The sequence below is a fragment of the Echinops telfairi genome, unplaced genomic scaffold, assembly GCF_000313985.2.
Source record: "Echinops telfairi isolate 266 unplaced genomic scaffold, ASM31398v2 ScPeMD7_7467;HRSCAF=8505_1, whole genome shotgun sequence".
Taxonomy (NCBI): domain Eukaryota; kingdom Metazoa; phylum Chordata; class Mammalia; order Afrosoricida; family Tenrecidae; genus Echinops; species Echinops telfairi.
In genome coordinates this window covers 12,128,876-12,148,759 of record NW_022111368.1, presented here as the reverse complement: position 1 = coordinate 12,148,759, position 19,884 = coordinate 12,128,876, and the positions used below count along the sequence as shown (strand labels likewise).

Here is a 19,884-nt window from a genome sequence, read left to right as displayed (position 1 = left end):
GAGCAGAAGGGGGTGGGGGGCCTCACCTATGAGCCGGGAGCCTGCTGTTTTGCCAACACAGGCTTGAGGGATTCGGGTCAGGGCTTTGGGGTGCAGAAGGAACTTGCCTCATTGAATGTTTTTAGGAGCGCGCCACAGATGATGACCCGTCTCCCTGGTTGTGAGTACCAGGCTGTGGGAAGCAGCCTCTTCCGCTTTGGAAACCACATGCTTCCCACGCTCTGAGAGGTGGCCAGTCTGGGTAATGGTTTCATAAGGAGACAGCGAATGAAAGCCAGCCATTGGGGTGGGTGGCTTCAACCTAACGTTCATCTGTTCTTATAAAAGCCTGGGAGCCAAAAGTGCTTGGTCCACTAAAGAAAAAAAAATTGAATAATCTTTGTCTAAAATTTGGGTTGCTTTGGCCCCTTGAGAGCCGGCTCCCTGAGTACTTGTCATGGCTCGTTGGTTCCAGCAAAAGCAAGTGGGTTCCAGCGATCCAAGGAGGAAGGTGCAGTCAAGGAGCGCTGCAAATCGTGCCGGGCAAAGGACCAGCAGTGAGGACCGGGGACCGAGACGGATCACCAAGCCTCAATAATTCATGAGGGCCGGATTTTTCTTGATTTTGTTCCACGCACGTGGTGCCTGTAGACAGCGGCAGCTAGGATGGCCCTGTTCTCCTCAGACAGGATTTCTGTCCTCACATTTTATGACTGTTCATTTGTTAGTCAGTGATGAGGGAGATGTCATCAAAGAGATGGTTCACCTCGCTCCTCACTGGGAAATTTTGAAAGTCTTTAAAAAAAAAGGCCTTGTGAGTTCGGCAGTTATGAGTCAGGGTGATGACGAATGGGAATTGGGAAGGCAGAGCGGCTAGACGCCTTCACCTACCGCGGTTCTGGGCTCTGAAAGCAGCTTTTGAACATCGTTATAAAGATAGACACACCTACTCCTTCTTGCCAACTTATCAAGTGTCTCGTTATCTGACACTTTTCATTTCCTATTTATCGATCTATCTATTTAGTTCGAAACCCACATCTTTTTAACACATTAGCACAGTCCCTGCCCGCTTCTGCCCTTAGGCTCTGCTGGCTTTTGTTCACATGGATATGCATGTCTGTGTCTGTGTGTGTGTGCAGGTATACACATAGAATCATCGTGCCCCTGCTTGTTATCCACGGGATGCTTACATGCTAGCATTTCCCCGGTTTGCCGGCATCCACACGCTTCTCTGCGGTGACAGTGCTGCCACTGTCTTCTCCCAGCGTCAGGCAGCGTCCTGGGCTCGTTGATGTCTTTTATCAGGATTGGAGACCTTACTTGTTTTATTGTTGTTTGTCTTCACCAGTAGCGATAACATGATCGCCCCTGTACAGATTGCGTCCTGAGTCACAGTCTTGGGGTCTGTTTTCCAAGTGAATTGCATCGTTAAAGGCTATGAGAAGCTCTGTGTGTGTGTGTACGAGTGTGTGTGCGTGTGCGCTCTAGCACTTGATAAATATTACCATTGAATTCCAGATTGGGATCATTTATGGTATTACCAGCCGTGGGTAGGAATATTCATTGTCTGCAGCTCTGTCTCCTGCATTGCTATTGTGTTATTTCATCTCGTTGGTTAATAAAAGCTGGGGGGCTTCTTTCCTTTATTACTAGGGGCTGGCGCAGGACCGGGCAGGGTTTCCTTGTGCTGCATGGTTAAAATGAGTGTGAACTGACTCAGCGGCATGCAACAACAACATGACTAGAGAAATAAGTAGCTGCTTTAGAACAATACAGGCAAGCAAAGGTGGAAAAAAGGCTGGTGGGGGTGGGGGGCAAACAGTCTCCATCACAAAATCCTCCCAGTGTTTGCGTGTGTCCGATCATATTCTCTTACTATTTTTATTAAAGAGTGTTGGGCTAATTTACCTCCTAATGGATACTTGCGTACTATTAGTTTCTATCAGTGGAACCTGGTGGCATAATGGGTACGAGTTGAGCTGCTAACCGCAAGATCAGAGATTCGAACCAGCAGGCACCCATGGGAGAAAGATGGAGCAAAATCAGAGATTCGAACTAGCAGGCACCCATGGGAGAAAGATGGAGCAAGATCAGAGATTCGAACCAGCAGGCACCCGTGGGAGAAAGATGGAGTCTTCTGCTTCCATAGAGTTACAGTCTCAGAAACCCACGGGGGAAGTTCTGCCTTGTCCTGGAGGGTCTCCCTGAGTCAGACACGAACCCCCTGGTGGCGAGTTTGGGTTTGTTAGGAGCAAGGTTACTAGTGGTTGGTGGGAAAGGCATGGGTTTGGGTCTCCTGAAGCGGTGTGCACCAGAGTGCCGTTTATAGGTGTCCCTTTTCTTCATGTTCAGGCAGGGTGCAGAACCTTGCTAAATGGCGGGTCCTTAGTATCTCAAAAAAGTTCTACTTTGAAGAAAAAAAAATCCTCCTAGAACGTGCAAGTTTTAGGAATTGAGTAAAAGAAGTGGGAACTGAATAGCAGCCAAGGGGCCCTGGTGGTGCAGTGGGTTAAGCATTGCTAAGTGCAAGGGCAGCTGTTTGACCCCACCCGCCACTCCATGGGAGAAAGGTGAGGCGTCGACGTGGGGAATGACTGATGGGACGCTCTCCTATGTTGCACAAGGTCGCAGTGAATCACGGTCCACTCACGGCTGTGGGCTCCATCGTTGTTTTGGTTACCAGGTAGAGCCTGAGGCGGTTTAAAACTCAACGTGACCTTCCATTTCTCCCTTTTCTAATTTCAGGGAATGAACTTTATCGCAGGCTATCTGCTTCTCATAACAAAGAATGAAGAAGAATCCTTTTGGCTGCTAGATGCTCTTATTGGAAGGATATTACCCGGTATGTTGGAGATCCCTGCTGCATGCCTTACCTGTTCTGGGTCTGATGTGACTGACGTGAGTCCTGATTGCCGAGTCAAGATCAAAGGGAAACCTCTGGGAGTCGAGGTTTAAAATTGTTTTGCGCTTGAGTGAAAGAGAAGGAAAACACTGAGGTCGACTAGCCCCAGCCTGCACAGCTAGGCATTTCCGGGCCCACTGGTGTTGCCATCTTTCTCATTAGCGGTTGAGTGTGGCTGAGACCATCCGCTGGGCTCACCTGTCGCTCGGCCTGTGCTCTTTCATATTGAGACTGGTAGGGGCACATGGCACTTCCAATAAAGAGCCAGGTCACTCCAGATGACAGAATGGATGTGAGAGTCTCTTGGTTTCGCCGATCTGTTTGTTAGTACGTGCGTGAATACTGCTGAGGACGCAGTCATTCTCCGCTGGTTTTTACTGCTGTTTTAGGAGACCGTTGTTCTTTATGTGTAGCTCCTTAATTGGTGTCGTGCTAATAAGTAAATTTACCACCAACTGGTAGCAAAGCGAAATGTAGACTGTGGAAGATGATGCCAAATAATTTTAGAGCCCAAAGGTGGAAACAACCTAAATGCTCCTGAAAGAAGCCTGGGCAAACAAAACCGTCCTTACGGACAGCGGACCGACGTACATCCAGACCACTCAGCCCGTGGGAGCAATGAAGCCTTGGTAGAAGCGACAGTCTGGTGGGAGCTAGAAGACTTTGTACCGAGTGGAAGAAGTCCAAATACTGTATGATCTTGCTGGTATAAAAAAGATTGGAGCAGGCAAATGCAGAGAGATCGTATTTTATGAAAGTGTACCAGCAATGAAAAGGTTGGCAAAGTTCATGGTGATGGCACATCACACTGACTGAGAGTAAGGTTGCCCAACGATGGGGATCAGTAAGCTGTGTACAGCTATAAAAAGGTGTGTGGTAGGTATACTGAACAACAGCAGGGAGAGCAGCCACTGACGTACAAACCAAAATTCTTGGGCTTTGATTCCTTGGTTTGGAGATAGAGGGTTATGGTTTCATGGGGCATCCTACTGAATTGACCTGAGAACATACTTAGTGCTTCTGTTCTTCTTCCTAGATGGTTGTGTAGTGCCCAGGGCTTTAAACGCTTGCAGGCAGTCATCCAAGGCACACTCCACTAGGCACTGCCATTAACTCCATTCTGACTCATAGGAGCCAGACAGGGTGGAACCACCCCGGTGGGTTTCCTAGATCAACTGGACAGGAGTCGAAAGCCTCGTTTTTCTCCTGCGGAGCAGCTGGTGGTTTAAACTCCATAGGAGCCCTGGTGGCATAATGGTTACACATTGGACCTTCTGATTAGAAGCTCAACATATAACCACTATGGCCGCCAGGGATCTATAGGGACCCACTCTATAGGGCAGAGTAGAACTGCCCCTGTGGGTTTCTGAGGCAGTAGGTCTTTACTGGATCAGAAAGCCTCGTCTTTCTCCTGCAGAGCTGCTGGTGGTTTCAAACTGCTGACCTTGTAGTAAGCAGCCCAACGTGTAACCCACTACACTACCAGGGATCAGTAATGAGTCTGTTTGCCTCGAGCTGCAGAGGAAGAAGGAGAGTCAGGAAGAGGAGAAGGATGTGGAAGGTGTGGCTGGCTGGCTGGCTCCATGAGCAACTTCCTCCTCGACCATGAGAGCTGAAGAACCGGATAGCATCCGGCTGCCACGACCAGATAGTTGGATGATCAAAGATTTCATAGATGAATTTTGATGAAAAGGAGGGAAATGCAGGGCAAAATCTCAAATTCTCATGAAATCCAAACAATCTGGACCCAAGGGGGTTGGATGAACCCCTGAATTTATTGCCCTGAGGTCATCTTTAAACCTTCAGCCAAAATTATCCCCTGCAGCTTTCTTAACACTCAACAATAGTTTAGCTTACAGTCTGGGAAACCCGCAGAGCCACGTCTGCCCTATGGGGTCCCTGTCAGTCGGAATTGACTCGATGGCAGTGAGTTTGATTTTTCTAGAGAGTCAAAATAAAACAGCCACTTGAAAGATTCGATTGGAATCTTAGTGGGGCAGTCAATTTATAGTAAAGGGGTCGGATTGGCTCGGGAAAGGAGGGTGAGAGTGATCGACAATCTGAGGAAGGTCATCAGTGTCGCTAAATGGCACACACAGAAACTGTTGAATGGCCGTGTGTTTTGCTCGGTGTTCTCAAATAGGGCAACAGAAGAGAAAATCTTTACAAGACCACTTTAGGGAAAAAAAATTAACCAGTGCTCCCCCAGGGAAAGAGGACTTGTAAAGAAAGGCTACTTTGTCCTTGTGCTATCAGTTCAAGTGCACATCATGCTCAGCCGTAAGGACAAAAAGACTTGCAAATAGCAATATGAGGCCTGCGACGTGCGTGTATGGCGTGAGTGGGAAGACCTTGATGGCTGGTGGATGGGGAGGCTTTGCCTTCTCAGGAGCCTTAGATCACTGCTTTATTCTGGTGCTTTCCTCCCAGGCCTCCCCTTTCTCTCTTCCCTGAGTCAGGAAACTGTGCTGAGTAGCTCTGGACCCAACTACCACTGCAGTGCCCGGGCCCTTCTCCAAAGACCTGACTTCACCTCCGGGAAATGAGAGTATCTGTTAAAGAAAGGAGAAGGGTGTGCCTGTAGCTATCCACCAAAAAATACCAACAACAGCAAAAAAGGAAAAAAAAGAAAAGCATTCTGTTGTCTATTGAGTGGCTCTTGATTCATAGCTGTCTCTTACACAAAGTAGAACTGCCCCGTCGGCTCTCTGATTTGATCCCTCTGTAGATTCGGACGGCTGCCGCATGTTCGCAGGGCGCTGCTGGTGTGCTTAGACCCCTGGCCTTGGGGTTAGCAGCAGAGCCAAGTGCTGTGCCACCAGGGCTCATCCATAGCTACTTTGTAGCTGCCGGGTGCCATCCCCCAGTTGTGAAGCACAGCAGTCCCGCAGACAGCAGAAGGAAATCCCTGGCCATCCTCACACCTGTGACGTTTGAGTTCCTCGTGGCAGCCACCGGATCAATCCATCTCCGTGAGGATCTTCCTCTTTTTCCACTGACCCTCTGCTTTACCAAGCGTGACTTCTTCTTCTCCAAGGGATTGGTCCCTGCTGATAACATGCCCAGAGACTTGCCTTGCCATCCTTGCTTCTAAGAAGCTTTCTGGTGGTACTTCCAAAGCAGCCCTGTGCGTGCTTCTGGCACATTCTTCACTAACACCATCAGTCGGATGCCTCGATTCTTCTTCAGTCCTCCTTAGTCAGTGTGCGGCTCTCACCTGTCCATGAGACAGGTGAGGCTCCTGTGGCTCGGTTCGGGTCCACCTTTGTCTTCTTTTTAACACTTAAAGAGAGATGGGGCAGCCAATTTGACCAAGCAATGCACCATTTTATTTCTTGACTGCTGCTTCCATGGCATTGATTGTGATCTGAGTGAAGTGGCATCCCTAACAGCTTCAGTCTTTTATATATCGTGATCTGTAGCGTGATGTTGCTGATTAGGCCACATGTAAGGAATCGGGTTTCTATTGAGTCGTAATCCACAGTGAAGGCTTTAGTCTTGGCTCGTCATCAGTCATCTGGTAGTGCTTCCCGTCCGTCCCCTTTGCTCTCAGTGAGCAAGGGCGTGGAGGAAAGTTGTTAACGAGCCTTCCTTCTGTCCTTCTTGATGTAGTTTGGCTTCCTTGCCCAGTGTGTAAGATTATCTTCTCGCCATACAGATGGAGTAAGTAGGGTGACATTTAGCTACAGTTACTGCTTATTCGGCATTCTGCTTCTAGTTACATCCTAAACTTCATGTACTTACTCATTTAATCCTTGGAAAATTGTACCACACTCATTGTGTCAATTCTGACTCCCATTGACTGCATGGGACAGGGTAGAACGGCCTCTCTAGGTTTCCAAGACTGTAAATCTTTATAGGAGCAGAAAGTCTCATCTTTCTCCTGGGGAGTAGCTGACTACTGACCTTGTAACCCAACACATAACCCGCAATAACCAGGATTCCTTGGCAACTGTCCCACATGGACACAATTACTGAACCCATTTTACAGGTAAAGAGACCAAGGTCTAAGGAATGTGAGTGGGCTTTAGACCCATGGCTCTATGACTCTAAATCATAGATGACACGTGTGTGGGTCACTAAAGGCAAGCAGGCTCCGGATGGAGGGAAATCGGAAGTACTGCTCAAACTCCAGAGAGCCCTGGTGGTGTAGTGGGTTCCACTTGGGACTGCTCACCAGAGGTCAGCAGTTCAAAACCTCCAGCCACTGAAATTTCTATAAGTATTTACCCTGTTTAAGTGAGCATCCCATGTAGGAGAAAGAGGAGGCTTCCTGCACCTGTAAAGAGTTGCAGTCTTGGAAACCCAAAGGGGCAGTTCTGCTGTCTTCTGGGGTCACCGGGACTCAGAATGGGCTCGTGGCAGTGGGTTAGGCGGGCACCCATGCTTCAGTTCTAGCAGGAATAGAAAGCTGCGGGTGTCAAGCCCAGCCCGAGCGGAACGCTGCATGAGGGGGAAGAAAAGCTGCTCCGAGGGGTCTCCGACGCAAGAGAAGAGCTGTTAACAGTGACCTCCGAGCTGAGTGGCCCAGCGAAAGAGCATTTTATAAACATTCGTGTGGTATTTGTGGGCTTGAGGGATTGCCATGGGAAGATAATTCTCAGTATCTCAGATTAAACCTTTGTCGTGTTGTCAGGAGAGACCAGTCCCTGGAGGAGGACATCGTGCTTGGTAGAGTAGCGGGGCAGCAAAAAACAGGAAGGCCCTGGACAAGATGGATGGACGCAGTGGTTGCAGCAGAGGGCTCACACAGAAGAGCCCTGGGGAGGACGGCGCTGGACTAGGCAGGGGTTCACTCTGTTGTACGCGGGGTCGCTATGCATCGGAGCCGCTGGACGGTGCCTAATAAGAACAAGCGGAGAGGGCTGAACTAAAGTGACAGTGAAAAGGCAGGTGGCAGTTAAGAGACATTCCAAAGGAAATAGTGAAACCTTTAGTTGCCCAAGTTCAAAAACCCGAGCTCGCTGCTAGCAGGTCAATTCCACCTTGACTCTGACTCAGTGGCCCTGTGGGACAGACCGGAACTGCTCCTTAAGGTTAAGGTTTCTCAGTCTTGGCGGACGTGGACAACCTCATCTTTCTCCCACAGATTGACTGGTGAGTTTGAACTCCCAACTTGGTGGTTAGCAGCCCAGCGCTTAAACCTGGGCTCCTCCCTTAGCTGGGAGTGGTTGTGTTCATACAAGTTGGATGCTTTGGGCGGCCTGCCCCAGTAAGCCAATTCATAAAACAGATGCTGGGGAAGAGCGAAGGTGTATTGAATATGCTCTTCAAGGGCACAGACTGGATCCAGTCCTAAGAATGCTCTCCCCACACAGAGTGTGGAGGGGATTGTTCATGCATTAGGACAGGCATGGGGCGGGGGGGCTGGGGGTTTGGAAAGGCACAGTGGTAGTCTTGTAACTAAGTTCCCGAGAATCGGGTCTTCTGTCTGCTCTGGGGGTCCGGAGTCGGCACCCTTTGGGTGGCGACAGTACAGCGGCACCATCTAGCTTGCTTCTTTCCCTGCCCCTCCAAAGAATAACTTTCAGTCTAGCTACTGCTTAGAAAGCCTTCCTGTTCTCCTGGTGTAAAATGATCAACTTTATTGTTTCTGATTAGTCGCACCGAGACTTGACAGCAGTAAGTTTGGGTTTTTTGTTTTTGTTTGGGGTCATGATTATGGTCATGGTCATGGTCATGGTCAGTCGCCATCAAAGAAAGGCCCCTCTGAAAGGATGGATGAGGACCAGCACAGACGCTACCCTTTCCTTGAGTAGAAAGTGCTTCCTTTGCACCACACAAGATCCAGGTGAAGACGTCAGTTGGGGTCATGGTGTTCGTTTCGATGTGGGGGGATGGGGAGGGCCACCGTGGAAGCTAACATCAAGAACTGAATCCACACAATAATGCATTAATTTATTCACATCCTGAAAAACTGGTTCGACCTGATTTTCCTCTCCATACAAGGAAACAAATGGCTAATTGCTCATCACAGAAATAATCTCAGCTGATGAGCTGATGGCTATCTCAAGGTCATGGATTTGGCTTCACGTATCTTGATTTTGAGGTTGCCCAATAATGGGCCTCTTTAGCGTACCTACCACACACTTGCCATTTTGATGCTTTCTTTGCTTTATGGGACATGTTTCAGTCCTGCAGACGTTGGAGCATTACTGAAATGTTTGCCATGTGTCTAAGCTCATTGCTTTCTTAAACAGTTAAACCCTGTTTAACTGAGCATCCATGTACTTCAGTCTAAAATGCTATTCTATACATGTGCCCTTTCCTTTCTCAGCAGTATTGTAATTCTATACCATTGGCTAGATTAATTATACTACTAGAATTACTAACTGTCCTATGGAGGTTACTTAAATTATTTCTCAACAAGCTGATAATGCTGCCTCTGAAGTGGACTGGGAATATATGTAAACTTTAGAAACGCACATGAACTTTGAGTTCACACTTAATTATAAGCCCAAATCAAATAAAAATTAGTTCTTACGATGTGGCCCTGCTCAGTGTTTGCTCTCATAAAGTGATCACTGAAAATATGGGTGCTATAGCAAAGTGTGGTGAAGAAATCAGATGGTGCCTGCCTGTCAAAAAGAATAGCATCTGGGGTCTTAAAGGCTTATCTTAAAACAAGAACCGTCTAAGTGAGGTGTGAGCTAAGTCCACATGGAAAGAGCACACCATTTAAGGATTGTAAACAGTAAAATCCAAGATCAGAGGAGGGAATGGTATTGGAACTTAAATTCTGAGCATGTGTTTGCACAAGGCTATCGATGACAGTGAAAGCTGAAATTCAAAAGTTCGCCCATGGTTGAAGCTTCCATTGAATTTCCTCAGACCGACTAGGGATGTGACGAGTCTTCCCTCAGACTGAGAGCATTGGAAAGGGTGTGACTGCAAACATAGGTTAAAGTTTATCATGTTGTTATGTTTTCCCTTTTGATCCTTCTTTTATTCTAATTTTTTCTTATCTTCTGCTTTCTCTTGGATTAAGGTTTTTCTCTGTTTTGTTGTCATTGTTATTTGATCATATGATACCCTTTATATGGAGTCCAAGACAGGTAAAACTATAGAGACAGTAACTCGATGGCTGTCTAACTAGATTAGGGTAATGGCAGGGGAGGTTGGGAGGTAATGGGGAGCTAATGGTTTTAAAACTGAAGAAAATATTCTAATAAGATTGATTGTCATAATGCCAGCACAACTTTTTCCCCCCCAAAAAAAACTTTTTATTGGGCACTAATACAGATATCATATCATTCCATAGTTCAATCACATCAAGCAGTATTGTCCAGTTGCCACCACAATCAGTTTCAAAGCATGCGCTTTCTTCCTGAACTCCTTGGTATTATCTCTCCCGCCCCACTGTCCCTCCCAGGAACCCTAAGTCTACTTCCTGTCCCTATAGATTCATCATTCGTGGGTTTCATATACCAAAAAACAGAAAAACATAGAGTAAAAATTCAAGAGGGCTATCCCCAGTGACACAATCCATCAGAACTACCAGATGGCCCCATGAACCAGTGCGCGTGCGCGCAAATACATCAGAGCTAAACCCCAATATAAAGAAAACACACACTCACATGAAATGTTGGAAACCATATCAGGCACAACGTGTATGGGAAGGATCAACCGATAAGATTTTAACAACTGGAGTCAGTTTTATCATTTTGATCTCCTATAGCCATCTCTCCAATGTAGTCTGTTTTGTCGCCAGTTTATTCCCATCCCTCCATTGTGTAGAGAGGGAAATCACGGGAGGCTTAGTTCCTGTATAGATCTCACAGATGTATCTTGGACTGCCCCTGTCATCTGTAGCCTTCTGCAAACCAGAATCTCACAATTTGGGCTCTGATGCTCTTCTCTCCTGTGGCTTTGGTTTATATGATTCAGTCTTTTTGTCACTGATGTTGGAACGTGTGGACTTAGCTGACATCTCAGATAGATAGCTGCTTGTTTGGAAACAAACCTTTAAGACCCCAGACACTATTTTATCTGATAGCCGGGCACCATCGAATTTCTTCACCACACTTTGCTGTAGCACCCAGATCTTCTGTGTTTCCTTCCAGAGGGTGAGTATCAAGCTGGGCCATGATGTAAGAACTAATTGTTTTTAAATTGGAGCTAGGATTCAGTATGAGCCCGATACCCATTCCTGGATCTATGCCTTTTTTTTTTAATCTGGCTTTGACTCCCTTTAGAGATTTCCTTGTTAATTTATGGTGGAGAGTAATTAATCATTTCCCTGGAGCATAAAGAGCTTCCATTAGGGTTGTCATTGATTAGCCCCTGGTACAAATTTTTTAATTGTATCGGTTTGATTGCTGTCTGACTGAGGAGCCTGGGTTGCACGGTGGTTAAAGTGCTCATCTGCTATAACCAAATGGCTGATGGGTGGAAAGCCGCAGCAGTTTCGCAGGAGCAGATGAGGCAGGCTTGTTTCTGCAAAGGTTTACAGCTTGAAAGCTTCATGGAGTCCTTCGCCTTGGCCTCTAGGACGCTAAGGTTCGACTCAGAACTATGGGATGAGTAGGATCTGGAGAATGGCCATGGGCATTGCTATTTGATTAGCTAATTCGTTTTTTTAAGCTCTCTGGTGAGGATATTGAAAGGATGACATAGATCCTGCAGGTTAGTAAGAAGTACCTTCCCCCCATACTGCACTTGAGTAAAGAAATAATAAAATCATCATCTTTTAGCTTGAAGGATTCTGGTTGGTTGGTTTCCTCCCGCCACTGTTGTATCTGCCAAATTAACAAGTTCTGTTGATTTCTTATTCATACTCTGGCCACTATTATTGTTTTAAGCTGGTTGACTATCGTAATTGCTGGTGATGAGTTGAACCCTCTATGTAAAGTTGAATCAGCCAGTGTTGTGAGCTAGAGATGTGCTTACAAAAGAGAGAGGGCAGAGCAGCTGCTGTGGCTCCGAAGCACAAGCAGACGCCGCAGAGGCTTTGAGTCCTTGGCTGGGAGGTTTAGGATCATGGTTTCATGAGACATCCCAGTTAATGGGCCTGCTAATGTCTTTAGTGCTTCTGGTCTGTCTGGTAGTTCATTGCCTAGAGCTGAAGTCTTTAGACCATGGCCCGTAGTCACCCCTCAAGTCTGGAGATGTACATACCGTCCTGGCTCAACTTTCAGCCTAACAGACAAATCTATAAGTGAGACACTAACACGAGGGAGGTACACATGCCTCCAATAATCGACCATTTACACGAGGGAGGTACACATGCCTCCAATAATCAACCATTTACACTAGGGAGGTACACATGCCTCCAATAAGCGACCATTTAAGGTCAAAAGGGTGACATTTACCTAAGGATATAGGAAGAGATGTTATTGTGGGGATTGCAGTCAATGACATGAAACAAAATGTGTGTGAATTGTTAGAAGGAAAACTGATCCACTCTGTTAACCTTTACCCAATTCACAATAAAAACTTCATGGGAGAAAAAATACACCAATTTCACTGTTTGGGAATGTATCAGTAACACTGAGTCAACTGTGAGTGTGTACTTTAGTAACCCAATTACATTCTTCAGGTCGAACCACTCTACTCCCCCTCCTTTTCTGCATTGCCCTCCTGCGTTAACTTCATCTCACTGCCCCCTAGGTTCCCCTCTGATCTTTCCAGTTGCTGCTGGCATTTGATCTCACACACACAGCTCTGAGATGAGCATAATGCTCAAGGCATGTCTTTTTTACTGTTAAACTAAACTACTGTTTTCGGAGATTTAAGCATATTTGAAGGGTGTAGTTAAGTGCAATCATTATCTGTAAAAATGATGTGTGATGGTGTCTGATTTCCTCTGACTTCCCAAAGGACAGCAAGGAACAAATCCATTCAGCTCCAGACCTGTTCCTGTGAGGCTGAGGTCCAATATGCTTCCCTCCCCCAGCCTCCTTTACCCTGTTCTGACACCAACTCTTCCTCCCACCGCACCCCACTTCTCAGCAGGGCTCAATCATCCATTGAAATGGATTATTCCACAGAACTCACAGGCAGTATTCACAATGAGGGGGTTTGATGGAGAAGTGAACAGATTACAAGTCAGGATCAGAAATGGGCAGGTTACAGATCAACATACTTCTCAACCATCCCAAAGGCAGACCCTTTATGGTCCTCTGCACCTCCGTCGTGTGGCCCATGGCCTCTGCCCTGTATGGGTGCTATTACAAAACTCCTTGGGCATGATGAATGCCCAAGGGGCACCCACTCTGCAAACTACCCTCCGTCAACAGGCACTCAGCTTTATTCATCCCATGAGCCAGGAAGCCCACAGCCCGGTTTGTTGTCTTGTTTCCCTCTTGACACCACTGCTGCTTATCTGTGCAGGGATCTCAGGGTCCAAATGATGTGTTCTGCGTGTGAGGCCCCTTTCTTGATGGTCCTGTTGAGTTCCCCCATTGCTGCTTCTGGTCTGGTTCATTTTCTGCCCAGCGGATGGGAAAACTGACCAATCTCTTCTTCGGAGTCCTCCCCACCCTATTTGCATGTTTCCACAGAGTCCTGTGGTGAGAATGACAAAGACTGACTAGAAGCCATAGCAAATACATAATCCGGTGCACCACATGATCGTTTTGTTGAAATGCAGATGGTGGGTCCCCTCTGTGCCCAGTGGGAGCCTCTTCAGGTTGGTGCCTGAGTCCTTTTGGCATGACCCCTGGTCGAGTTTGGTAGCTTCCTCATGCTGTGCTGTTGTAAGTAGTTGCATGCTCCACTTACACATTCCCTGCCCCAGACCTGGTTTAATGCTCATCACTAGTCCTTGTCTTTCTGAGCATTCTGGTTTTTGAGCCTTGTCTCCTAGTAGATTCCATGGGATGTTCTCATGGGAACGGTATTTCTGGGGTCCTTGGAGGCAATTGGACAGGGTGTGTGGGCTGCGGTGGAATGTCGTGCCAAGGTGGATTTCTTGTATTCAGGAGAGGAGAGAAAAGTTATGACCCGTGCACAGTTGGGAATCGAGCTGAGGGGAGTATAGGAGTGCTTTGCACAGGTCCTACCATTTCTCTCTCTGTTTGAAATTATTTCAAGTTAAATTACTTTTTTAATGTGAACAAAAAGACCAGGCCTCCCATCTTTTTTTGTTTTAATCATTTTATTGGGAGCTTGTACAACTCTTATCACACTCCATACATCCATACATCATGTCAAGCACATTTGTACCTATGTTGCCATCATCGTTTTCCACCTTTACTGCCTTGATCCACAGTTTGGTCTAAGAAGGGTATATCACAGCTCCATGGATGCCGAGGGAACTCACGTAACATTATCTCCTTAGAAAACAACGGGACAGACGGGGTGAGCATGGGGATGGGGTTTGCCTTATTCTTTAAGAGGATCTGGTCTTGCAGGGTAGCCACAGGGAAGGAAGTGCATGTTTTTATATCCCAGAGATGGAAGGAAATTAGACTTCTCATTCAGAGGCCGGCACATTGGATCGTTTGTTCTCAATGTCTTTTCACCTCTGACATCTAGATGCCCCTTGGGGACAGTGCTGACCTTTCCTGGGTTGATCCAAGGTTAGCTTGTTGGTTTATCTTGGCATCACTCATAGATGTCTAGCTTTGCCAAGAGCTGCCTGCTTGTTTTACCAATGATGAAATCAGCAAGTGAGGAATATTTATAGATGCATTTCAAGAGAATGGTTTCATTGTAAACACGAGACTTCTTGAATGGGTACAGAGCAGACAAACATGACCATGAAGTAACTCTTCGTTTGAGACATGGAAGGACCCATAGGTCTATAGCCCCCTTCTCCCTGCCTGGGTTTGGACTGGTCATTGGTCATAGAGAGTAGTCACAGAGAGGAACTTCTGCAGGAGGCTTCTTGAATTCCAGAACCCCTGGGAGACTCACAGGTAGACACGTAGCTTTAAATCGAAGAGTGGATTAGATTGAAGATTTCAACAACTGGAGGCGAGAGAGCTAAGATGATTTCTAGGGATGCTAGGCCTTAAATAGCATCGTGAGGACTGAGATGCAGCTCTCGGGCTTGCCAGACTCAGTCAGTGGTCTTCCTGACAACCAAGCTGCAGCCTCCAACCGCAGACATACCCATGACAACACGGGAACCCTGGCACGGATCGGCTACGACCACAAGCCATGCTCCAACTGCTTTGTATGGATTGAACGCAACCTGCGCTGTTTTTGATCATTCCCTTGCTGTCTGCCTCTTACACAGATCCTGCCCTAAACCTGTAACCAACCACTTCTCCAAGGACTCCTGACAGTCCACTTCTAGGAAATGGCCCAGAGATTGCGAGGGGCATTCCGTGCTAGTCAGTGGGTCCTCGTTGCTAGGGTAGAGCTTCTTGTTTCATTAGCTTCCAGGCTAGCCCATAACTCATGACAGCCCCAGACCTCTGTGGGCCACAGTTTAGAACTAGATCTCCAGGCCTTTCTCTCTGGTCTGCCTTCGTCAGAAACCTGTTCAGCTCCTAGCAGCACACACTGGTTGGTGAGTACGGATGGCGTGATGAGATGCATTGACCAGGAGTCCACACCCAGGTTTCCCGCAGGGATGCTGAGAATTGTTCCCTGAACTACCAATGCCCCCTGGGTAGAGGGAGGATATGCATATTTATTAAGCATAGCATGAATGCATACTAATAATTCACTTTCAGGACAGCAGAGTTTATCACGTTAAATATGTTGTTTCTCCTTTCTCTAACATAAAATATCCCATAATCCAGGGATATTTTGGAAGTGGAAGGTGGTAATCTTAATAACTACGGTGGGGCAGCAGATATAAACTGGCCTGAGAAAAATGAATTTCAGATCTCCCAATATGGCTACCCTTTGGTCAACCTCAGGAAGCAGTTGATAATGGAAATTTCCCAGGAGCTTTTTGAAGACCCTTTGCAAGGGAGATATGTGCTCAAAAGGAAAGAAGAGATGTTCTTAGGGAAAGTTTTTGTTCATACAACCTATTATCAGATACCTACTTATCATTCATATACTCTATTAGTTATTAGGTACCTACTTATCATTCATCCAACCTATTACTCATCAGGTACCTACTTATCACTCATATAACCTATTACTTATCAGGTACCTACTTATCACTCATACAACCTATTACTTTTCAGGTACCTAATATGCCCGTCCTTAGCACTGGGTGTTGGACAGAAAATAGGACACTCCTACAGGGAGACCCACGTCAAGCGATGAAAAGCAAGGCTGTAGCTTTGTGTTTTCAGTTGCTTGCCTCATATGTATGTGAAAGCTGGGCATTGAATAAGGAAGACCCAAGAAGAATCAGTGCATTGGAATGATGGGCTGGCGAAGAATGTTGGCAGTGCCAAGGACTGCCAAATAAAACAAACAAATCTGTCTTAGAAGAGCAGAGCAGCCACGGTGCTCCTTGAAGCAGGCCAGTCCCTGGAGGAGGACGCCGTGCTTGGTCCAGTAGGGGGCAGTGAAAGAGGAAGAGGGAGGACACAGTGGCTGCACCGATGAGCTCCAGCATTAGGGCAGTGGTGGGACAGCGCAGGACCGGGTGGTGTTTTATCCTGTCGGACACTGTCCATCGAAACCCACTTGGCAGCACCTCACGGCAACACACGTAGGGGAAAAACAATTCCAGCTGCTTCCGGAGGCTACCGAACTGTAGCCTTCGGGTTTCTTTACCACTGTCCGTCCGGTGGCATCCCAGAAAGAGCCAGATTATTCTCTGTTGCTAAGCGGTTGATGTTCCCTTCAGTCCTCAGTTTAAAACCAGGAAACGGCAGGCATACATATTTTTTAACCGGACCATATGTAACATTGATACACTTGTGTCCACATGCTACATTTCTTGCAGACACACGTAGTTATCCAACTCTACTGTGTGCCAGATTCTTTCCGCAGCATGCACAGGCCTCATCTCATTTGTGTTTTGCCACGCACATCCATGGTATCAAAATTACAAAGGAGAAAATTTTTGTTGAAGAAATAAAATTACGCACCACTTTCTGATAGCCACCACTGATGGGTTTTTAGGATCTGTTTCTTTTTAGTATTTTTCTCCTGTCACTTTACAATAGCTGTTTTAGAAATAAATTTGGAGTCATATAATACACATTTCTATATTCTGTTGTTTCCACTGAAGAGCATGTAGAGGGAAGGTGGTGGTGGTGTGATCATTGCAATCGCACGTGGCTGTTGCGAAGCCTCTTGTTGAGAGTGCTCACTGCCAGTCCGCTCTTCTGAAAGGCTCACCAGCATGAAGTCCCTTCAGGATTCCTTGCCTTTCCTAACGGGGTTTCCATTCTTGGGGAGCGCTCATCGGAGGCGGAGCAGAGATTCTGGAGCCTGAGAACATGAACTGAGCCCTCTGGCCCTGAGGGGCACTGGGGGAGGGACTGGGCCCAGGTTGTGGATTTTACAACCCCAGGGGCCCTAGGACTTACTGGTCTCTGGAACGTGCCTTGTGTGTGGAGTTGGGGTGTCAGAAGAGGAGGGAAGGCCGATGGATTTAGAGGTCAGATATGCAGATAACTGAGATCCGAAAATTTGAGAAGCCATTGGAAGCTGTCCAGATGTGGTTTGTGGGAGTTTTTTGGCAGGGAAGAAGGTAATTTATTTTTTGATGGAGGTAGATAGGCAATAGAGGTCTTTTCAAAAATGTTTACATCATCCATATACCTGGAAAGAAAATGCTTCCTCTTTCTCCAGAACGTCATCATTTAATTATCAGTAAGCTATATTGTGGATAGGAGCCCGGGTGGCACAGTGGTTACACGTTGGGCTACAATTCGAAACCACCAGCTACTCTGTGGGAGGAAAGACAGCGCATTTCTACTCCCGTACAGAGTTCCCGTCTCGGACACTCACAGGGGCAGTTCTATCCAGTCTATAAGGTCACTATGAGTCAGTATTGACTCAATGGCAGGGAGTTTGGCTTGGGTTTTTGTCTAACCCATCCAGCTGCTAACGGAGGAGTTGCAGGTTCAAGTCCATCCAAAGGCACCTCAGAAGAACAGGCTGGCCATTCACTCCTGAAAACTGAGCATCTGAAATCCCAGGGGCACCGTTCTACTCTGACATGCTTGGGTTTGTCGCAAGGTGGGACCAGCGCCACACAACTGGTGGGGCTTATTACTCAGTGGAAGCGTCCAGATCACCATGTGAGACCTGGGTGGTATGAGAGCCTTCCTCTCCCACCGCCGAAGGACTTGACATCCACAAATACCCCAGTCTCCTGGTCGGTCCACATAAAACTCAGAAACTCACTGCCGTCAAGTTGATTCCTATTCATGATGACCCTTTAGGACAGGGTAGAACTGTACCTATGGTTTTCCACACCTGTAACTTTATGAGAGCAGAGAGCCTCGTCTTCCTCCCACGGAGCGGCTGGTGGTTTCAAACTGCTGACCTTTTGGTTAGTGGTCCGATGCTTAACACACTCCGCCACCAGGTTTACCACTACAGTAACTGATGTGGATCCACTGCCATTTCGATGAAAATCCAGAGGAAGTCCATCCCAGAGCTGCTGCATCCGTATCTCTAGAGGGGCAACCAGGGCATCTAGATGTTAAGTATCCGTGACCTCATTGGGCCCCAAGAAGGCAGCACCCATCAGATGTTAGAAATGTACCAAGCCTTTAAGCTCTTCCCTTTGTGACCCCTGTATTATATAGGCAAGGTGAGGGACAGGGTGGGACCACCTCTGAGCTCCTGCAGCTATGTAAACGAGGAGGAGAAGCCAACTCCACATCCACCAAGGATGAACCCGGCGAGGCAGCGAGGCAGGGGTCAGACACGCCTCCACCTTCCATCCTCCTCCATCCAGCTCTGACCCCACCGCCTCTCCCATGGCATTCCAGTCCCTGGTAGGTTCAACAGTCTCTCTCTGTGACCACACACAACCCACGGACAATGCGCACAATGTTGGCACATTATTAGGAAGTTAATGGGTTACCACAAGACAGGATCGGAAAACCTCAAGGATGCAACTCTTTTGTCTGCGGCAGCCCCTCTTCTCAGCCAGACGGACAGGCCAGCACCACCACCACCCTTCTCACCCCTGAGCCTCTGCCCTGCTCAGACAGGTGCTAACAAAGCTCCTTTAGTGCTGATAGATGCACACAGGGCACCCCACTCTCCTGCCTGAAGGCACTGGGCTTTATTCCCCCCCGGGCTGGGAAGCCAGCCCCTCTCCCATGGGCCACCGGAACTCCTTGTTCTCCGTCTATCCTGCTGCCACTCCTCCATGCAAGGATCGCGGACAAACCTGGCTCCTGCCTCCTGCTGGCCGTGGGATGGCTCCCTTACACCCAGAGGAATGGTAAACCTGACCAGTCCCCTCTGTGGAGTCCTCCATACCCTAGTGCGTGCTCCTACTCAGCCATCTGGTGGGGGTTACAGAGACGATGGCCGGAGGAGCCATCCTGAGTAGTGTCAACCTCGCTGCACATGGCGCCACATGAAGGCATCTCCGTGAGGAGATGTGTTGATGGAGGGCGCCGGGATCCAGGTCATTTCAGCTCCAGGGAGAGGGTCCTTCTGGCAGTCCCCTGGGACAGGTCTTTGTCACTTCTGCCCACTGGCCCCCTCCCCTGCCCCCTATGTGTATTGTTACAGAAGTGAATTGTCCTGCCTTTTTGGTGGGCCCCATACTTATGTGCCACTGAATAGGGGTTTTATCCCCGTGAGAAATGGTAACAAGTGATGTGGGCTGTCTGCCCCTAATAAACCAATTCATAAGACAGGTGTGGGGGGAAGAGCGAGAGTCTTGCTGGGTGTGGGCTTCAAGGAGATGGAGCGGGTTTAGTCTGACAAAAAACTGTCTCCCACACAGAGGGTGGAGGGGATTGTTCATGCATTAGGAAAGGCATGGGCCGGGGGCTGGGGGTCTGGAAAGGCACAGTGGTAGTCTTGTAACTAAGTTCCCGAGAATCGGGTCTTCTGTCTGCTCTGGGGGTCCGGAGTCGGCATCCTTTGAGTGGTGACAGTACAGCGGCACCATCTGGCTTGCTGCTTTCCCTGGCCCTCCAAAGAATAACTTTCAGTCTAGCTAC

The 19,884-nt window shown here is 47.7% G+C and overlaps 1 protein-coding gene across 1 annotated transcript in view; it reads left to right on the top strand.

Annotated features, from left to right (window-relative positions):
* GRTP1 (growth hormone regulated TBC protein 1) overlaps nucleotides 1-19,884 on the top strand; it is an 89,217-nt gene that overhangs the window by 40,410 nt on the left and 28,923 nt on the right. Inside the window, exon 5 of the mRNA XM_045283813.1 lies at nucleotides 2,725-2,821. Coding sequence (XP_045139748.1) covers nucleotides 2,725-2,821 — 97 coding nt within the window. The remainder of the gene's footprint in view (nucleotides 1-2,724; nucleotides 2,822-19,884) is intronic.